General features: G+C 58.5%; 1 protein-coding gene across 9 annotated transcripts in view; it reads right to left on the bottom strand.

The window, feature by feature from the left end:
* LOC108406459 (mitochondrial import inner membrane translocase subunit TIM16) overlaps positions 1-15,736 on the bottom strand; it is a 65,744-nt gene that overhangs the window by 3,629 nt on the left and 46,379 nt on the right. For 3 of the 9 annotated variants that reach the window (XM_037014483.2, XM_037014492.2, XM_037014500.2), the window contains 19 exons: positions 15,234-15,288; positions 14,711-14,768; positions 14,491-14,636; positions 14,322-14,414; positions 14,078-14,209; positions 13,489-13,615; positions 12,956-13,131; positions 12,349-12,457; positions 12,152-12,238; positions 11,928-12,070; positions 11,750-11,854; positions 11,599-11,684; positions 10,747-10,888; positions 10,561-10,650; positions 9,906-10,022; positions 9,522-9,657; positions 9,050-9,141; positions 8,558-8,644; positions 7,808-8,441 (listed from right to left, as the gene is read on the bottom strand). In XM_037014483.2, coding sequence (XP_036870378.2) covers positions 8,436-8,441; positions 8,558-8,644; positions 9,050-9,141; positions 9,522-9,657; positions 9,906-10,022; positions 10,561-10,650; positions 10,747-10,888; positions 11,599-11,684; positions 11,750-11,854; positions 11,928-12,070; positions 12,152-12,238; positions 12,349-12,457; positions 12,956-13,131; positions 13,489-13,615; positions 14,078-14,209; positions 14,322-14,414; positions 14,491-14,636; positions 14,711-14,768; positions 15,234-15,288 — 1,987 coding nt within the window. In that variant the 3' untranslated portion in view covers positions 7,808-8,435. Of the gene's footprint in view, positions 1-186; positions 324-1,160; positions 1,246-6,227; positions 6,383-7,807; positions 8,442-8,557; positions 8,645-9,049; positions 9,142-9,521; positions 9,658-9,905; positions 10,023-10,560; positions 10,651-10,746; positions 10,889-11,598; positions 11,685-11,749; positions 11,855-11,927; positions 12,071-12,151; positions 12,239-12,348; positions 12,458-12,955; positions 13,132-13,488; positions 13,616-14,077; positions 14,210-14,321; positions 14,415-14,490; positions 14,637-14,710; positions 14,769-15,233; positions 15,289-15,736 lie in introns of those variants that run through there. The other 6 variants (XM_037014485.2, XM_037014479.2, XM_037014480.2 and 3 more) reach the window with 3 other exon arrangements.

Here is a 15,736-nt window from a genome sequence, read left to right as displayed (position 1 = left end):
CCGCCTTGGGCCTAAGAACCAACAGGTGGCAGCGGTCCCCGCAGGCTGGACCGGAGGCCGAGCTGGCTGCAGCCAGAGCCCGTGCACACGCCCCCTCTGCTAGGCCTCCTCCCCCTCCCCCTCTGGGTGGCCAGCCCCCAGCCCTCAGTGCCAAGGCCAGTCGCAGAGGCGGCCTGGGGGCCCCACCTTCTGGATTTCCTCCGGACTCAGCTTGGACACGTTGAGAATCTGCTGTGCCTCCTGGAGGCTGAGGCCGGACAGGCTGGAGGCGGCTGCAGATTGGTGCCCGGCGCGTCCTCGGGCATCAGCCGCTGCCCGGCTGGCTGTGGACACATGGGTGAGCGCTCAGCCCTCAGCAGCCCAGAGCACCCCCTGGGCCTTCCATGCGTGCAGCTCAGCCCCGCCAGGTGGCACAGAAGAGACACGCCGGAGCAGGGGCATCTCCTCCCCAGAAGGGACTTGCTCTCAGGGGAGTGTGGGGAGTAGTGAGGCGAGGACACCTGCCCACCGGAGGACGGGGCAGAGTCTGGCTACCAAGCCTGGAAGCCGGTGCCTGGTCTAGACCGTCGGATGGCCCTTCCCCCTCTTCCCTCACCCACCTCCTCGTCCCAGGCACACAGCAAGTGGGGAGCTTTAGGCTATAATGGGGAGCAGAGTGAAGCTGCGGGCAGGAGGATGTAGCAGAAGTGCAGTCAGGCCCTGGCTGCCCGCCCGTTACCTAGGCCACCGAAGCAGGCTGCCTCGGGGACCACTTCCCTTTCAGCAGCCCTAGAATCAGGAACCAGTGAACTTTTTCTTAAAGGTACAGAGAGTAAAGATTTTAGGCTTTGCAGGCTGATAATTAGTCTGTGTTGCAATTACTTCACTGCCTTGGAAGAAGTCAGAGGGTGTGGCTATGTTCCAATAAAACTTAATTTATAAAAACAAGTGGCAAGGGGATCCAGTTTGCCAACATCTGCCTGGATGCTCATTCCAAACCAGGTTTCTCTTCCATGGGAATGTTCTAAAGTCTACCATGCCCCTGACCATGGAAGTGCCCCAGGCTGCCAAAAAGCCCAGCTCACAGGGGACCCTGCATTCACAACTGACCCACAGTGCTAGGAAAAATCTGAGCCGGGCAGGAGCCCCCAGCCCAGGGGCAGACAGGGGCCCAAGCTTACCTGCAAACTCCTGCCGTAGGGCCCGGGCAAAGGCCCTGCCTACCACCTGCACCCCCATCACAATGATCTGGGCCAGGTACTTGGCCTGTGGACAAAGCAGGTACCTGGTGAGCAGACTGCATCCTTGTGGCCCTCAGAGATGGAACCCCAGAAACGGCTGCTGAGTGGCAAGGCTTCGGGAGATGTGAGGTAATGAAGCACAGGGCAGCAGCCACAGGCTGCTTCCTCCAAAGTACCCGATAAAAACCTTCTGTTCTGGGTGACTTCAGGTGCTGATCAGACAGCAGGCTGGGGGTGAAGCTGAGGGGGTCCCCACAGGCAGACGGGACTCTCCCTTGGCCTTCAGAAGATGACAGGAGCCAAGGCCAGGTGGCTGCGGGGGACAGAGACCACTGACTTCAGATGAAACACTGTGGCCTGGGAGTCAGAACCGGGGTCTAACTCACTCTGCCACCCTGGGCTGCCTCCCAGGACTATTCAAGCCCATTCCAATCAACACAACAAAAGTGAAACATGCTCTGTTCCGCCTTTAAGCAGCAAAAAGCCCACTGTGGGGGCATTCAGACACCCAAAGGACCACAAGGGGAGGGGGAGAACTGTTGGTCACCCGCTGCTCTGCTCAGCACCCACGCTATGGAGGATCCGCAGAGCCCAAGCCTGACACCAGAGGTCTTGCAAACTGAGGCCGCCTGGCAGGGAAACCCTCCACTGCGGCGCAGGGCTTTTCTACCCCAAGACTGTGTGCTCACGGCACCAGGGAAGCCCACGGGCAAGCGTCATGCGCACGGCCAGAGCGTAGAAGGGCGATGGAGGGTGGCTTCAGGGATGAGATGGGGGCTCTGGGGAAAGACTGTATTTCTACCGGGCTAGGTTCTGAAGGGCAGGTAGAATCATGGCAGGTAGAAAGCCTGGCAATACCGAGGCTTTCTAGGCAGAGGACCGTGGTGAGCCCCCACGGCAGGAAGCCTGAGGGCTGTCCAGGGGCAAACAAGAGCCCAGGGCACCCATAAAGGAGTTGGAGAGAAGATCTAGCCACAGATCTCACTGGGAACAGATTACAGACAGCACGTCTGAAAACGACCCACGCGTGTGAAATGGCGCCTGGGAGAGCGCTCACACCGCTCACACAGGCCAGCACTGCCCGCGGACTGCCTCAAGCAGTTCCTCCTTTTCTCTGTGCTTTTCAGTTGTTTGATTTCCTCTCGATCAAAAAGTTACCAGTCAAGTCTCGGTTCCAGTCACTATGCTCAACATGTTCTATTTATTGTGCCATTTAATTCCCAAAACTGAAGACACTGACGCACAGAGGGGTTTAGTGACCAGCCTGAGGACACACAGCCAGTACCTGGGGAAAGGTGGCGGGAAACCCAAAGCTGGCACTATTAGTCATGGCATTCTCCAGGCTGCCCACCTCACACAGGATGCAGGGACAGCAACTCAGCAACCTGACAGAGATCAAGGACCCAACCCAGGGGCCAAAGAGGGGCACATCAGATTCCAGTAGAGGTCAGACCCTGTAACTAGCATTGTTTGGCCTCCAGGGCACCTGCCTGTCCCGAACAGGCAGAGTGGGATATGGTTCTGGGCCATTAGAGGGAGTTAATAAATGGAAGTTGGTTTGGATTTCACAAGTAGGTGGAAATTTCATAAACCGTGTATTTCACATCAGAAAACAAAGCTCAGTGAAGACTCTCCAGAGATCAGAGGGCGGAGGCTGCAGCCAGCTGCACACACAGCTGGTCGGGACATCTCACCCAGCTTCTCCTCTCTTGCCCAATGGCACTCCCAAGTGGGACGGAGGCTCTGAGATGGGCTGCTGACCCTGAGAGAAGAAAGGCTAAGAGGCCAGTAGGTAACCGCAGACGGCCCCCTCCGCCCCAGGCCCCACCTCGGTCCGCCGCCACACAGCCCCACCAGACTCCTTTACATACCCGCTGCTCACGTCTCTGCCCAGGGCTGTGACTGCTGCTAAATGATGAATGTTAAGAACTGAGGCTCTAACTGGGGAGCTCCCCCAACCACCCCTGAAGGCTTCAAACCAAAGTGGCATGACGGCGCAGCCCGTGGTTCCTGCTGCCAGAAACCCAGGGCTTCAGGGACGGCTGGGCTGGCCTGCAAAGTTCCAGAGGCTCCCCTGGCATACCAGGGGAGCTGCCTAGTTGTTTCCACAGAGGCCACCAAGGTTCCTGCAAGAGGCATTTCTCGGGGAGGCAGTGGGGTGTGGTGGTTACCCAGGCAAGCTTTGGGATCACCAGGGTACAGATCCCAGCTGTGTACCCTGGACAAGTTCTCCATCTCCCTGAGCCTCAGTTTCCCCACCTGTAAAATGTGGTCAAGAGGGCTGTCAGAGATTAAATGAGATATGTAAAGTACCTGGCACACAGCCTGATGATACAGCAGGTGCTCAATAACTGTTGGTTTTCATTTATGGCATTCATCATTCTTTGTTTCACAAAACTTGACAGCGGCCAGATACTATGGGGTAACAAAGCCTCTGATACAGCAGCTCATTCGGTATATCCTGATTCCTCGGGCAGAGGCTGCACTCTCCCGGTGCGGAAGCGCGTTGAGAATGCTGCTTTGGAGGCAGGATGCCCTAACTTGGAATTCCAGCTTCGCTTCTTCCGAGCTGTATTACCCTGGACAAATGACTCAACCTCTCTGAATCTTAGTTTTCTTATCTGCAAGATGGGGAGAATAATACCCTTCTCACAGGAGGGCTGTAAGGTCCTCAGCAGGCAATGAACAACAGACAGCGGCAGGCCTGGAGCAGCCCGAGAGCTGCCTCTGCTTTTGAACCAGATCCTGCTCAGGCTGAATGGCCAGAGATCAGCAGCACAGCCAACCCTCCCATCCACATCTGCAGTACTCAGACGCCCACTGATGCCAGCTGTGGGGCAGCTATGCTCAGGGCTGAGGATCCTTGGGGTGCAGAGCTCCAAAGCCACAAGCTACCATAGGTGATGATGGCAAGCCACTGGCGGAGGCCTTCCCACAAAGCCCCAAAGCATCCCATAGTCCACTGACCATCACTTGGGCCTGAAGACCCTGGGCAAGAACAACCAGCTGACATGACAGCCAACTCAGGCCAAGTGACAGCCGAAGAACAGAAGTCAGAGCCACAGGACTCCAAGCCTGGGACCCACCGTGGACAGCACAAATGCTTTTTCAACTGGGGAGCGATGTAACCCACTCATGACCATGCCCTGCAGCCAGAGCAAAAGACCACAGGAGCATGGGAGGTGGGGAGCGCTCAGGAACATGACTGATCCCATGTCCAGGGAGCCTGTCTTCCAGACAGACCGATGCACAATGCTTCCTTCTGGCACAGCTCCTGGTGGACAAAGACTGCCAGTAAGAGACCCCCATCTCAATGATACAGAGACAGGAAGGGGGCTCTGTTCACCCAGGGCCCCTGCAAACAGTTGCTGGCCTCACAACTAGGCAGGAGGGGGGTCAGAACCACAAATATCCCAACGTGCCACGGTATACACAGAGCCCAGCCTGACACTGGCAAAGCAGGTGACGGATAAGTATTTGAATGAATGTGACACTTAACTGGGTCGGTCACCAACGGCATCAACTCTACGCCCACAGACAGGGTTTCCAAACACGTCTTACTCCCTCTGCTGGAAGGCTCTGGCCATCCCACCAAAACACAGGCACAATTCCCCGCTGTCTGCCAATTCAGTCCACCCCCCAGCTTGGCATTCCCCGCTGTCTGTCTATAACGTCTCTGGTCTTCTCTCCCCTCACGTCTCTCCACCCTGCAGCCACACATCTATGGCTCCACCAGCAATCCTACTTCTTTACCCCAATGTCTCTGCACCTCCCAACTCACACACCACAGAAATCACTCTTTTAAAATACTGTCTTTTTACTTTTTAGTGTATACACAGAGCTGTGCAAATGATCACCACAAATTCTAGAACACGTTCATCACCCTCCAAGAAAACTCCATACCCATTAACCCTGACAGTTCTCTCTCCTATTCTTAACACTTTGTCAAAACTTAACATCCTTAAGACTTAACACATCACTCCTGCTCCCCAGGAAACCTTCCCAGGCTCCTCCCATCTCCACCTCCTCATAGCACTATCTTTTCCTATTAATATTATTGCTTTTTTTTTTTACAGATTCACCTGCTTTCTGTTTTAGGATACAAACTCCTGAGCTACATTTTACTTGGCCCTTGAGGGTGCCTCAAAGTTACACACAGGAATGCATGCGAAGGGCCGGCTCAAAAAACATCAGTGACTATTACAAGGCAAGAATATTGTGGTAAAGTTAAGTGTGTAGTCTCAGGACACAGAAGAAGCTGGGCTCAAAACCAGTCTCTGACATTTGTGGGATGAGTGACCCTGGAGAAGAATCAAACTCTCTGAGCTTCAGGGTCCTTATTCTTAAAATGCGTACAATAACAGCACCGATTTAGTAAGATTAAACGAAGACAATCTAACGTAAAGCCGCAGCTCGGGGACTGACACTTGCAAGCTGTTATATTGCCTTTATTATCAGTTAAGTGGCTCTCCAAAACGGCTGCCTCAATCACTGGGGGAACGTATACTCTGGGGAGTGCATCTTAAAGGGTTCCTCGGTGACCCGACGCTGCCAGGGTGGCCCAGGTCTGTGCACTGGCTCCAGATGCCAATGATACCGCAGAAACGCTGTTTTCGGTGCCTGATTCAAGTCCCAGTTCTGTCACTTCCTTGGGAAAGCCCGTTTCATCAGCTTTCAAATGGGGGACAATAACAGGGAGACACCGTCACTGGCGGCGGCGCAGAGCAGGGGCTCGCGGGCCGGACCCAGCCACCACCACCCTGGGCTGCGCGCACATGGGCGAGCGCACGTGGCCGTTTCCCGGCCGCCCAGGCCCGCCCTGCCTTCCAGCCTGGCGGCCCTGTCGGTCCCCGACGCCGTCTGCGCCCGCCTGGTCCCCCGGCTGGGACGCCCCTGACCCCGCTTCCCGCAGGGCGCTCATGGGACGCACGGCGTCCGCAGCCTCCCCCGCCACGGCCCCCAAACAGCATCCCTCCCCCGGGAAGCGCACCACCATTTAAGCCTCACCATGGCGACCGCTCAGCCTCGGCGGCGCAGGCCCTGGTTTCCTGGCCCCGCGGCGCGGGCTCAAGGGCGGCCGGCGGGTCAGAGGTCAAGAGACCGCAGACCGCGCGTGCGCGGCCGCCGCTATGGGCATGCGTGTTTTCACCCCAGGGGGGACGGGGCGCCTATAGTGACGTAAAGCGGCGGGCGGAGCCAGAAGTAGGACCAGCCTTAGGCTTGGAGGACCGTCGGGGTGATTGGCTGGCAGCCTTGGAACTCCAGCCCACGTGCTTATTCTGGCGCGCTAGGAGCAACTGCCGGGCAATTTCTTTTTATTTTGCCAAAACACATGGTAGAGAAAACTATGCAATAAATATTCAAGATCCCACGAACATAAGCAGTAGGATGCCAGAGTCTCACAAATACATAAAAAACAGGAAACTTAAAAGTAGACTTCATTCTAGGTTCCTCGGCCTGGGAAGGGCTCACTTTGTCCTCCTTCCCATCTTTGCTTAAATGTCACTTTCTCAGGACCACCCTGACCCCCTACCAATGCTGCCACATTCCGTCTAACCTTGTTTTTTAATAGTGGCTTTATTGATATTCACACATCATACAAGTGACCCTTTCAAAGTGTACAAGTCAGTGCTTCTTAGTATATTCAGAGTTGTACACTCACTGCTAGCTCCACACCATTTTCATCAACTCCACCAAAAACTCTGTGCCCATTAGCAATCACTGTCCATTTTAGGCCTCCCCTAAATCCCCGTGGGACCACTGTTCTGGGTTATATCTCTATGGAATTTCCTGTTCTAAATGTTGCATAGAAATGGAATCATACTGTATGTGGTCTTTTGTGTTTCACTTCTACCTCTATTATTCTTGATACCTTGAGATCCCCCTGCCCTTACCCAAAAATTGTTTTTCACCTTCTACCATATCATGCATTTCATTGTTTATACTCCCTTCCCTCCTACTAGGATGTGGACTCCTCGTGAGTGGGACTTTTCCCCTTCTCTCTTACTGGGCATCAGCACTGGGCAGGGCGGCCGGCACATGGAAGGCACCCAGCAAACATTTGTGGGATGTCGGGCTGCCCTGTACTGGGCTCCGAACCATTGCTCTTCCTTCCCTCCAGATTCTTCTTTCAGCTCCCACATCATCCTTCCTTTTGTCTGAAACATTCTTCACATGGTTCCCTGAATGGCTTAGTGGCCTGCGGGTCTTAGCTCTCAGCTTAAGTGTCACCTTCTCAGACCCTGAACACCCCACTTCCCCCTGCAAGCCCAGTCATTCCCTTTCACATAGTTTATCTTCTTTACAACTCTCCTAACACTATTTGCTTTCTTGCAGTCTGGCCCCCTGCATAAAAAGACTGTTAAGCGCTTTGGGAGGTCTTGGAGAGGTCTCTCCGGGTCATTACAACATCTACCATCCAGAGCACCGCTGGATACCTACGCACTGGATAAAGCATAGAGCTGAAGAGGCCTCAGGAGCAAGTGAGGCCTGGGACAAGGGGGAGACCAGGGCCAAACCACTCTCACCCATACTCTCATCTCCTTCCCCAGCCAGACAGCCCAGAAACCACAGCAGCACAAGAGGTGGACAGCTTAAAAAAGTTTAATTATTGAAAACATCCCGGGCATGTGCAGGCCAGCCCCTGTAGGACTCATGCCCTCCTTAGTTGGGCCAACAGCTCTGTAATACCCCCTTCTCCTGGCTTCAAGCCTGGGGGCAAGGTGACTGGTCCCAGGCCCCTGGGGCTGGTGCTGCTCCAAAGAGCCTGGTGGGGGCCAGCCCCCAAGGCAATTGGCTAGAGCAACAGGCAAGAAGGGTTGGCTTGAAATAACTGAAAGTGCTGGGCGAAGGGAGCCCAGGCTGGGACCAGCCCAGGTGCAGGAAGGAATACAGGCAGCCCAGGGCCTGCCCAGATACATGCTGCTGACTCCCACCCCCCTACCCCTCGCTCCACATGCTAGCAGGCAGTTGAAGAGAAGCAGCCATTCCCAAAGAAAGCAGAGGTGTAGCTGATCCACAAGAGTTATGGAGGAACCCAGAGGCCATGGACATAGCCAAGGCCCAAAGGAAGCCAGGGCTTCTGGGATAAGGTGCTCCAGAGCTCAAAGGTGTTTGTCTCCCAGTTTGAGGGTGAGAGGTGAGGTGTGCAGGGGGCACGAGGTGGTTCTAAGAGGTGGCAGTGGCAGGTGAGGCCAGAGGTGGCAGGTGGGCAGGCTAGTCCTGGGAAGATAAACCAGGATGTGGGGGTCATCAAGAGGCCTGAAGAAGGGAGGTGGCACAGGCTGCAGGGGTGAGTGGGGGAGGGCAGGATGCTGAGGATCCCCCCGTCCACTCACCCACTCATCCTCGTCCACACCTTCAAAGGCGTCCTGGGGGAGTGGGTCCTCCCTGTTCCCCAGCTTTGCCACCATGGCATTCAGCAGCTGCGAGGGCGGACAGAAGAGGTGGAAAAGGAACAGGACTCCCCTCCCCAGGAGCAGTGGAGCCCACCGTTTGAACCCTGCCAAGGTTGTGAAAAGAGCTGTTTTCAACAGAGCCCTGACAAAAGTTGATGGTTTTCACTGAAAAAGACACCTTGACAGAGACGGAGGAGCCAGGCCGACACACTGACGTGCGGCGCGGGAGTCCCACGAGTGCCGACTCAGGTGCTCGGATGTGCACCAGGGTCCCAAATGTCCGGGGCCCCAGACTCCAGCTCTGGAAGGCCCCCCACCAAGCTGTGCGTCTGAGGGGGGTGACACTGGCTCCTGCCCCCCTCTGGGGTGGCCGGGACAACTGAGAGGCAGCCGCCAGGTGTAGACAGGACCCCATGCCCCCCCCGTGCCTACCTCTTCCTTCTTTTGCTGGTCTGACTTCTCTTCCAGGTAGAGCACCGAGGACGGGGCCCGCCGGGCAGGGGCTTCACGGGGGGCCTGGCTCACTGAGGGGGTGGGGAAGGCAGCAGGCAGTCCCCTTGGTGGGGGCTCCTTGCTCAAACCTTTGGCACCTGCCCCTAGGGGATTCTGTGGCAGAGACCCCAGAGGGGGCATTCACAGCTGCTCACAAGACATGCCTGGGCACCAGGCTGCATGTGTGCATGTATATGCGTGTATGTTGGAGGCGGGACTTGTGATGGAACACAGACCCCAGGCCCTGCCCTCTAGAGGCGCTGAGCCCAGAGACGCCGCCACATCATTCTTGGGAGTGCCCGAAATTTCTGCATTCCAGCAGGGATGGAGGATCAGACCTGGGCCTTCTGTCCTTTCCTCTAACCATCCCCAGTTCCCTGCTCCCATCTGCCCTCCCAGTACCCCATCCTACCTGGGGTCATGCCGGGAGGCTGCAGGCTGAGAAGCCGGGGCTGCCCGTTAGCACCTCCCAGCCAGGCCTTGGCACTGAGCACCGGCTCCCAGCTCACGGCTGTGTCTGGAAACACATCATCCTGGAAGAACTCTTTCTGCAAGGAGGGAGGAAGGGGCTGCCCTGAGGCACAGGCCAGAGGCCCAGGGCACACTGGCATCCACCGGGAGGAAGGTGTGCCCAAACTCAGGACCCCAGTCTGGAGTTCCTGTGTTTTACAACCTTAGCAGAGTAAGGACAAGTACCCCAAGAGCAGTGAGTGGGGAAGTCTGGGGACGGGCCAGTCAGGCCCCAAAGCCCCGGACGGGCTGGGGAGAGGGACTGGCTGTCAGACTTCAACCTCACCCTGACTCGGGGTAGCCGGAAGGCGACAGGCTCCAGGGAGGTCTGACGAAGCCGCAGGCATCGGGCAAACTCTACCTCCCGCACGTCACATTCCGTTTTGGGCAGGAGGACGAAGCCCTGGCAGAGCAGGAGAGTCTGAGCAAGGGCTGGGGCGCAGAGCGCGTGGGAGGCCAGCGGCCCTCGCTTGGGACCGCCAGGGCCCTACCCCTATAGTGGCGCACGGGCAGCTCGCTCAGGAAAGCGCCCTGCTCTGCACCACTGACCGTACCCGTGGTTGCTGGCCGACCTCATGCCACCAACGTGACTTGCTGGTGCAGGCGTGCGGCAGCGCCGTCTTATGGTGCTGCCACTGGACAAGGCCAATGTGCAAATAACCTCAACAGCTCAAGTAATAGTAAAGTCAGGTAACATAATTAGGAACTGATAAATTGAGTGTTTACTGCCATGGTTTTTAATATAACTTATCTGTAGCTTCATATAATTTGGCCTTATGTAACGTAAGTTTTAATAATGGTCGAGTTTGACCACCAGCTCCATGTGCCGCTGGACACACCTGGCCCCGTGACCCGCTGACCCCACAGGCCCCTGCACTTCCCCATATGGCCACCAGAGGGCGGGGGAGCCCGCGGTCCCACCCAGGGAGTGAGCAGCTCACCTTGTGAGGGTCTGAGGACGTGAAGTTGTTGCACTCCAGGAAGAAGGGAGCCTCGGGAAGCAGCTCATACAGGAACACGCGGGTGTCACCCTGGGCCACGGAGGAGGTGGCAGTGAGAGTGAGGTGGTCTGCTAGAGCTGCCTTCCTCCCCACCTCCTCGCATCTGCCCTGCACAGCCCGGCCCACCTTGCCCGTGAGGAGCACCAGGCCGGTGTCCGGGTCGTAGCTGGGCAGCAGTGTGGAGGGGGCCACATCCAGCCCCAGCACTGACAAGGGGCCGCTGGCCAGGGCATCGGATGAGTATAGGAGCAGCTGGCGCTCGCTTCGGCTGCAAGGGAGCAGGGGTTGGGGGTGGGTCGGGAGGGCTCAGGGCTGAGGAGAGGCCTCTACCCGTCCTCTTTCCTGGTCCAGATCTCAGAACTACCATCACACACCCAGACAATGCGGGCTCCACGGGCCCCTTGGGGCCCCGGGCCTTCCTGTTGGGATACAGCACACAATGCAAGCATCCTAACCCGTCACCCTTCCTCCTCCCCAGGTACTGGCCACACCACTGCCCCTGACCCCCCTCTTGGCCCCAGCACCTGTCCTGTGCCAGCTGCGGGGATTTGTCTCCCCACATTCAGCCAGGCTGGTCAGCTTCTTGGCCTTTCCACCCAGACCTGAACGTCCCTTCCTCCAGATCTGTGGTTACTAGCTCATTTGAGACCCCGTCCAAACAACACATCCCTTGGGAGGACCCCCCTAATCCCCCCTCCCAAAAGCCAAATGCCCGTCCCTCGGACTCTCACACAGGCTCGGTCCGTTTCATGTGCTTCACCCGGTCCCCACCAGGCACAGCTTCCTTGCAGCAGGGCACAGCTGTCATCCCTTCGGACCCCTGGGTGACTTATATTCTTCCTCCCCACCTCACTCCTTCCCACCCATTCACCCCCACCCCCACGCAGCACCCCAAAATCCATCCATTCAGTAAGTGAGGGGTGGGGGCCAGCTTCTGCTGAAGTCTGGGGACCGGGATGACTGTCCCAGAGTCCTCACCTGTCAAAGCCAGATACCAGCAGACAGTGACCATCACACACCCAGACAATGCGGGCTCCACGGGCCCCTTCGGGCCCTGGGCCTTCCTGTTGGGATACAGCACATGAGGCCCAGCCAGGACCCCCTGGCCACCCCAGCGCATCTTGCTTACCTGCAGCGGCTCAGGGCCACTCCGAGGCTCGTAGACTCGTAGGCGCCCATCCTTGCAGAGAGTGGCCAGCTGCTGCCCGTTGGGACTCCAGGCCAGGCCAAAGATCTGGGGGCAGGTGGGCACATGAGAGGCGTCTTCTCACCCCATGGCTGGGTGCCTCTCCCCACAGCCGCCTTACCTGGTCCTGGTGGCCCCGCAGCCTCAGCCGCTCAGCTCTAGCTTCAAGGTCCCAGATCCGAACGGTAAAGTCATAGGAAGAGGACGCCAGCACATCGGCTGCCAGTGGGTGGAAGCGCAGAGAGTAGATCTTCTCCGTGTGGCCTGGGGGTGAGGCACAGGGTGATGCTGAGACCCTCGGAAGCCACTGCCCATCCCCCGGCATCCACCCTGGGCCCACCTGACCTGTGAGCGTTGCCTCAGGTGTGGCAAGCACCTCCTCCAGGCCCTCTGGGGGCACCCGCCACAGTCGGATCCTGGCGTCCTCCCCAGCTGCAGAGGGCAGGCCCATCACTGCTGGGCCGAGGACCCTGGGCACTCCCAGTCGGTCCCCAGTCAGGGCCCCAGGGCCCTCCTGCAAGCCCAGTGCCCAGCCTCCTTACCCACAGCGAGGCGGTGGGGGTCAAAGGGGTCCCAGGCCAGATCAGTGACGGCCGCCCCATTCTGCAGAGTGGGCAGTGCTGTGTCGGGCAGGCGGCCGGGCTTCCGCAGCTGCAAGAGGTGCCCCACCCCAGGGCCCATCAGTAAGGACCAGGCAGGAGAGCCTGCTCCCTGAGGCTGCAGGGCAAGCAGCAGGCCTGGGCCCCACCCTCTGCAGCAGAAGCCCCACGACCGGGTGGCCTAAGCTCTCTGCCTCAGCCACCCTGTTCTCCGAGCCACAAGTGCTGACTGTGAGATCCCAAGAAGTGAGGGGGGCAGTGTGGAGTGGTATATAGAGCTCAGGTGGCCTGGAGACAGATCCCAGCGCCACCACTTACACAGCTGTGTGACCCGGCAGGTCATCAACCTCCATGCCTCCCTGCTCTCATCTGTAAAATGGGGTAAGAGTGGTATTCGCAGCACGGGGCAGCTGCAAGGATTAAAGGGGATGCTAGGTGGGTGCCTGGCACATGGTCTGTGTTCAGAATATGTGAGCTGGTGTGGGTACCTGATGCCCTCAGCTTCCTGCAGGGACCTGGGGGGCAGCCATGGTGGGGTGGGACTCCTTACCTCGAGCACGGCCACTTGCCCACCGCTGCTGAGCAGGGGCACAGCCACACGTAGCTGGTTGGCACAGAAGCCATCACTCTCACCAGGTGTGGTGAGGTTGAGCCCCTTGAGGTTGGTGATGTGGGTATCTCGGTGAAGGACGGTGCCCTGAGCATGGCGGAACTTGGAACTGGGACCTGGCAGGTGGCAGGGACACGGAGCCACATGAGGATGCCCTCCCTGTTCACCCTGTGCTGCTCTGCAGGAGGACCTCAGGCCAGCGCTGAGTCCTGGCTGCCTGGGCCCCTCACTGCAGGATGGTGCGTGGCCTGTGCCCAGGCCTCTGCTTCTCTAGCCAACACATCTCGCTCAGAGTGGTGCCTGGAAATGAGACTGGTGATACCTCGGGGAAGCCCAGGGAGCCAGAGAATGTCCAGGCCTCCCTCTTGTAGATAAGACTCACCTCATCCCACAAGACTCCACCAGGTAGGGAGTCAGGGCTGGGGCAGACAGGGCTCCCAGGATGGGGCTGGCTGCCATCCTGCCATGCTTACCCAGCATGCTCTGCAGTGACCTCTGGCTGGTGCTGGTGCTAATGCCGCTGGTGCTGGAGAGCGAGGGTCCCAGGCTGGAGGGCGTGGAGGGCGAGGGCAGCGAGCTGGGTGGGGAGAAGAAGCCCTCCTGGGGGAGAAGCACCCTGGGTCAGCCCCAGGCCTGGGCCCCTTCTGGGCTGTGGGGCACTGGGCTGGGCAGGAAGCCTGCTGTGGGGTGGGGGCCTGGATGCTGAGGCTGACAGGGCTGGAAGTACCATGGGGGTGAGCTGAGGTTCAGACTATGGACACTGCAAGTGGCTCCGCCAGCTCCCAGCTTTGTGGGAGCGCAGGCTGTGGGGTTAAAACCTGCCAGTATTTCAAGAGAGCCAGAAATCCAGATTTTTATGTGCAAATTTTGCTTTGTGTTTGCCTAAGTTAGAGAATGCTGTGAAGTTCTTTATTTATGCTTTGTGAATTTCTCTATTATGCATGACAGTTAAAAAAGGTTAAAAAAAGACCATCGGGCAGGCAAACACACTTGCCCATTCTGACTCAGGGCACCCGCTGTGGCACTGTGAAGGAGACAGCGGGGGGCAGCCCTGGCACTCACACTGGGGTCCATGTCGCCCACGGGCGTCTCCACAGGCTGGGCTGGGTCAGGGGGGAACTCCGCAGGGGACACCAGGCAGGAAGTAAAGCTGGCACGGGGCCTGCAGGCCGGGTCAAGGCTGACCTTCTGTACCTGTGGGGAGAGGTCGGCAGTTGAGATGGTGGGAGGTACAAGGGGACACAGGGCAGCGGAGTGAGTGCACAGCTGGGCTGTGGGGCACCAAGGGAGGTGGCCTTAGCCCTACCTGCTGGTTGCTCCCCGCCCACCAGGTGTGGGGGTCAGAGGCAGGTACACAGCCAGTGGCGTCTGGGAACAGGTCCTTATGGAATTCCACAGCCTGGTGGCAAACAGGCAGGTGGCCAGTGAGGCCCAGGAGGCCCAGACCTCCCAGGCTCCCTCCCAAAACCCCTCACCTTGCGGGGCACATGGTAGCTGATGGGTATGATGGCTGTGTCACTCAGCTGCAGGACACGGAGCACCTCGCAGCCCATGACGGCCAGCGCCCGCCGAGGTACCAGGGCTGCCCCCCGCAGCGCACTCTCCAGGAGGCACTGGGTCACTGTCAGGAGTACCACAGACCAGTCAGGGCAGGCGGGGAAGACCCAAGGGAGGGGGCCCAGAGAACAGGATTACCTGGGCTCAGTGCCAGCTGCTGTGGGACCACCTCATAGCAGTACAGCCGGCTCTCACCCTGAAATGAGCCCAGACTGAGTGCTGCCCCTCCCTGACTGTGCCTGGGTGGCCTGGGGCACAGCCTGGGTCTCACACCGGCTCCCCCAACCCCCTCCAAGGACCCAAGCTGCAGAGCCATGGCAGACATCCCCTGGCACTGACATGCACAGGGCAGGCCTTACTGCGGAGGAGTGGGGCCCGGGTATTCACAAAGCAGGCTAACCTTGATCCCACAAAACTGACATTCCTGGGGGGGTTATAGTCACTCTGACTACATGGATGAGGACACGAAGGTCGCTCGGCCCGACAATGGCAGAGCCTGGGCAGCACGGCTCTAGTCCCTCCTTTCTAGGGGTGGTTGGTGTCCTTACTTCCCCGTCCTGGCTGGCTGCCTACCTCAAAGGTTGGGACAGGGACTGGCAACTGAGGGCACCAGCGTGAGACCTAGCTCTGGCGTGGGCGGGTGTTCCAGCTCCTTGCTCACCTTTCCCGCCAGGACCAGGAGCCCGGAGTCCGGATCCAGCAGGGGCATCAGCGACCTGGGGGGTAGAGAGGGTCAACGGGATGCAGCCAGCCACCCAGGCCAAGGGGCGGCAGGAGGACTGGCAGCCTCATAACCCTGGATGGGGCCCGCGTCGACTGCCCCTGTGTCCGGAGCAACGTGGCCCCTCCAGCTGTCCGGCCTGGGACTCTCCACCTCCTCTCCTTGTGCTACCAACACACTGAGCACATGCCCACGTCCAGCCTTTCTTCCCCCAGGTCCTCAGTGCCCCCCTGCCTCCCCCCAGGACTTGCACCAGGCCGTGGGCATAGGGCAGCTGTACCATCTTCACACACTTCGGCCCCAATCTCGGTCCCAGGTTCATCAACTCCAGGAAGACCCCATCTACTTTCTGCCCCCCGTCTCACCTCAGCTGGCCTAGGTACCAGGCCAGTGTCACCAGGGAAGCTGTGAGGGACATGCGGAAACTGGGGGGCCTCCATTCC

The sequence above is a fragment of the Manis javanica genome, chromosome 10, assembly GCF_040802235.1.
Source record: "Manis javanica isolate MJ-LG chromosome 10, MJ_LKY, whole genome shotgun sequence".
In the NCBI taxonomy this organism is placed as follows: Eukaryota; Metazoa; Chordata; class Mammalia; order Pholidota; family Manidae; genus Manis; species Manis javanica.
The sequence above is the reverse complement of the archived record's forward strand: the minus strand, read 5'-3'. Positions and strand labels throughout refer to the sequence as shown.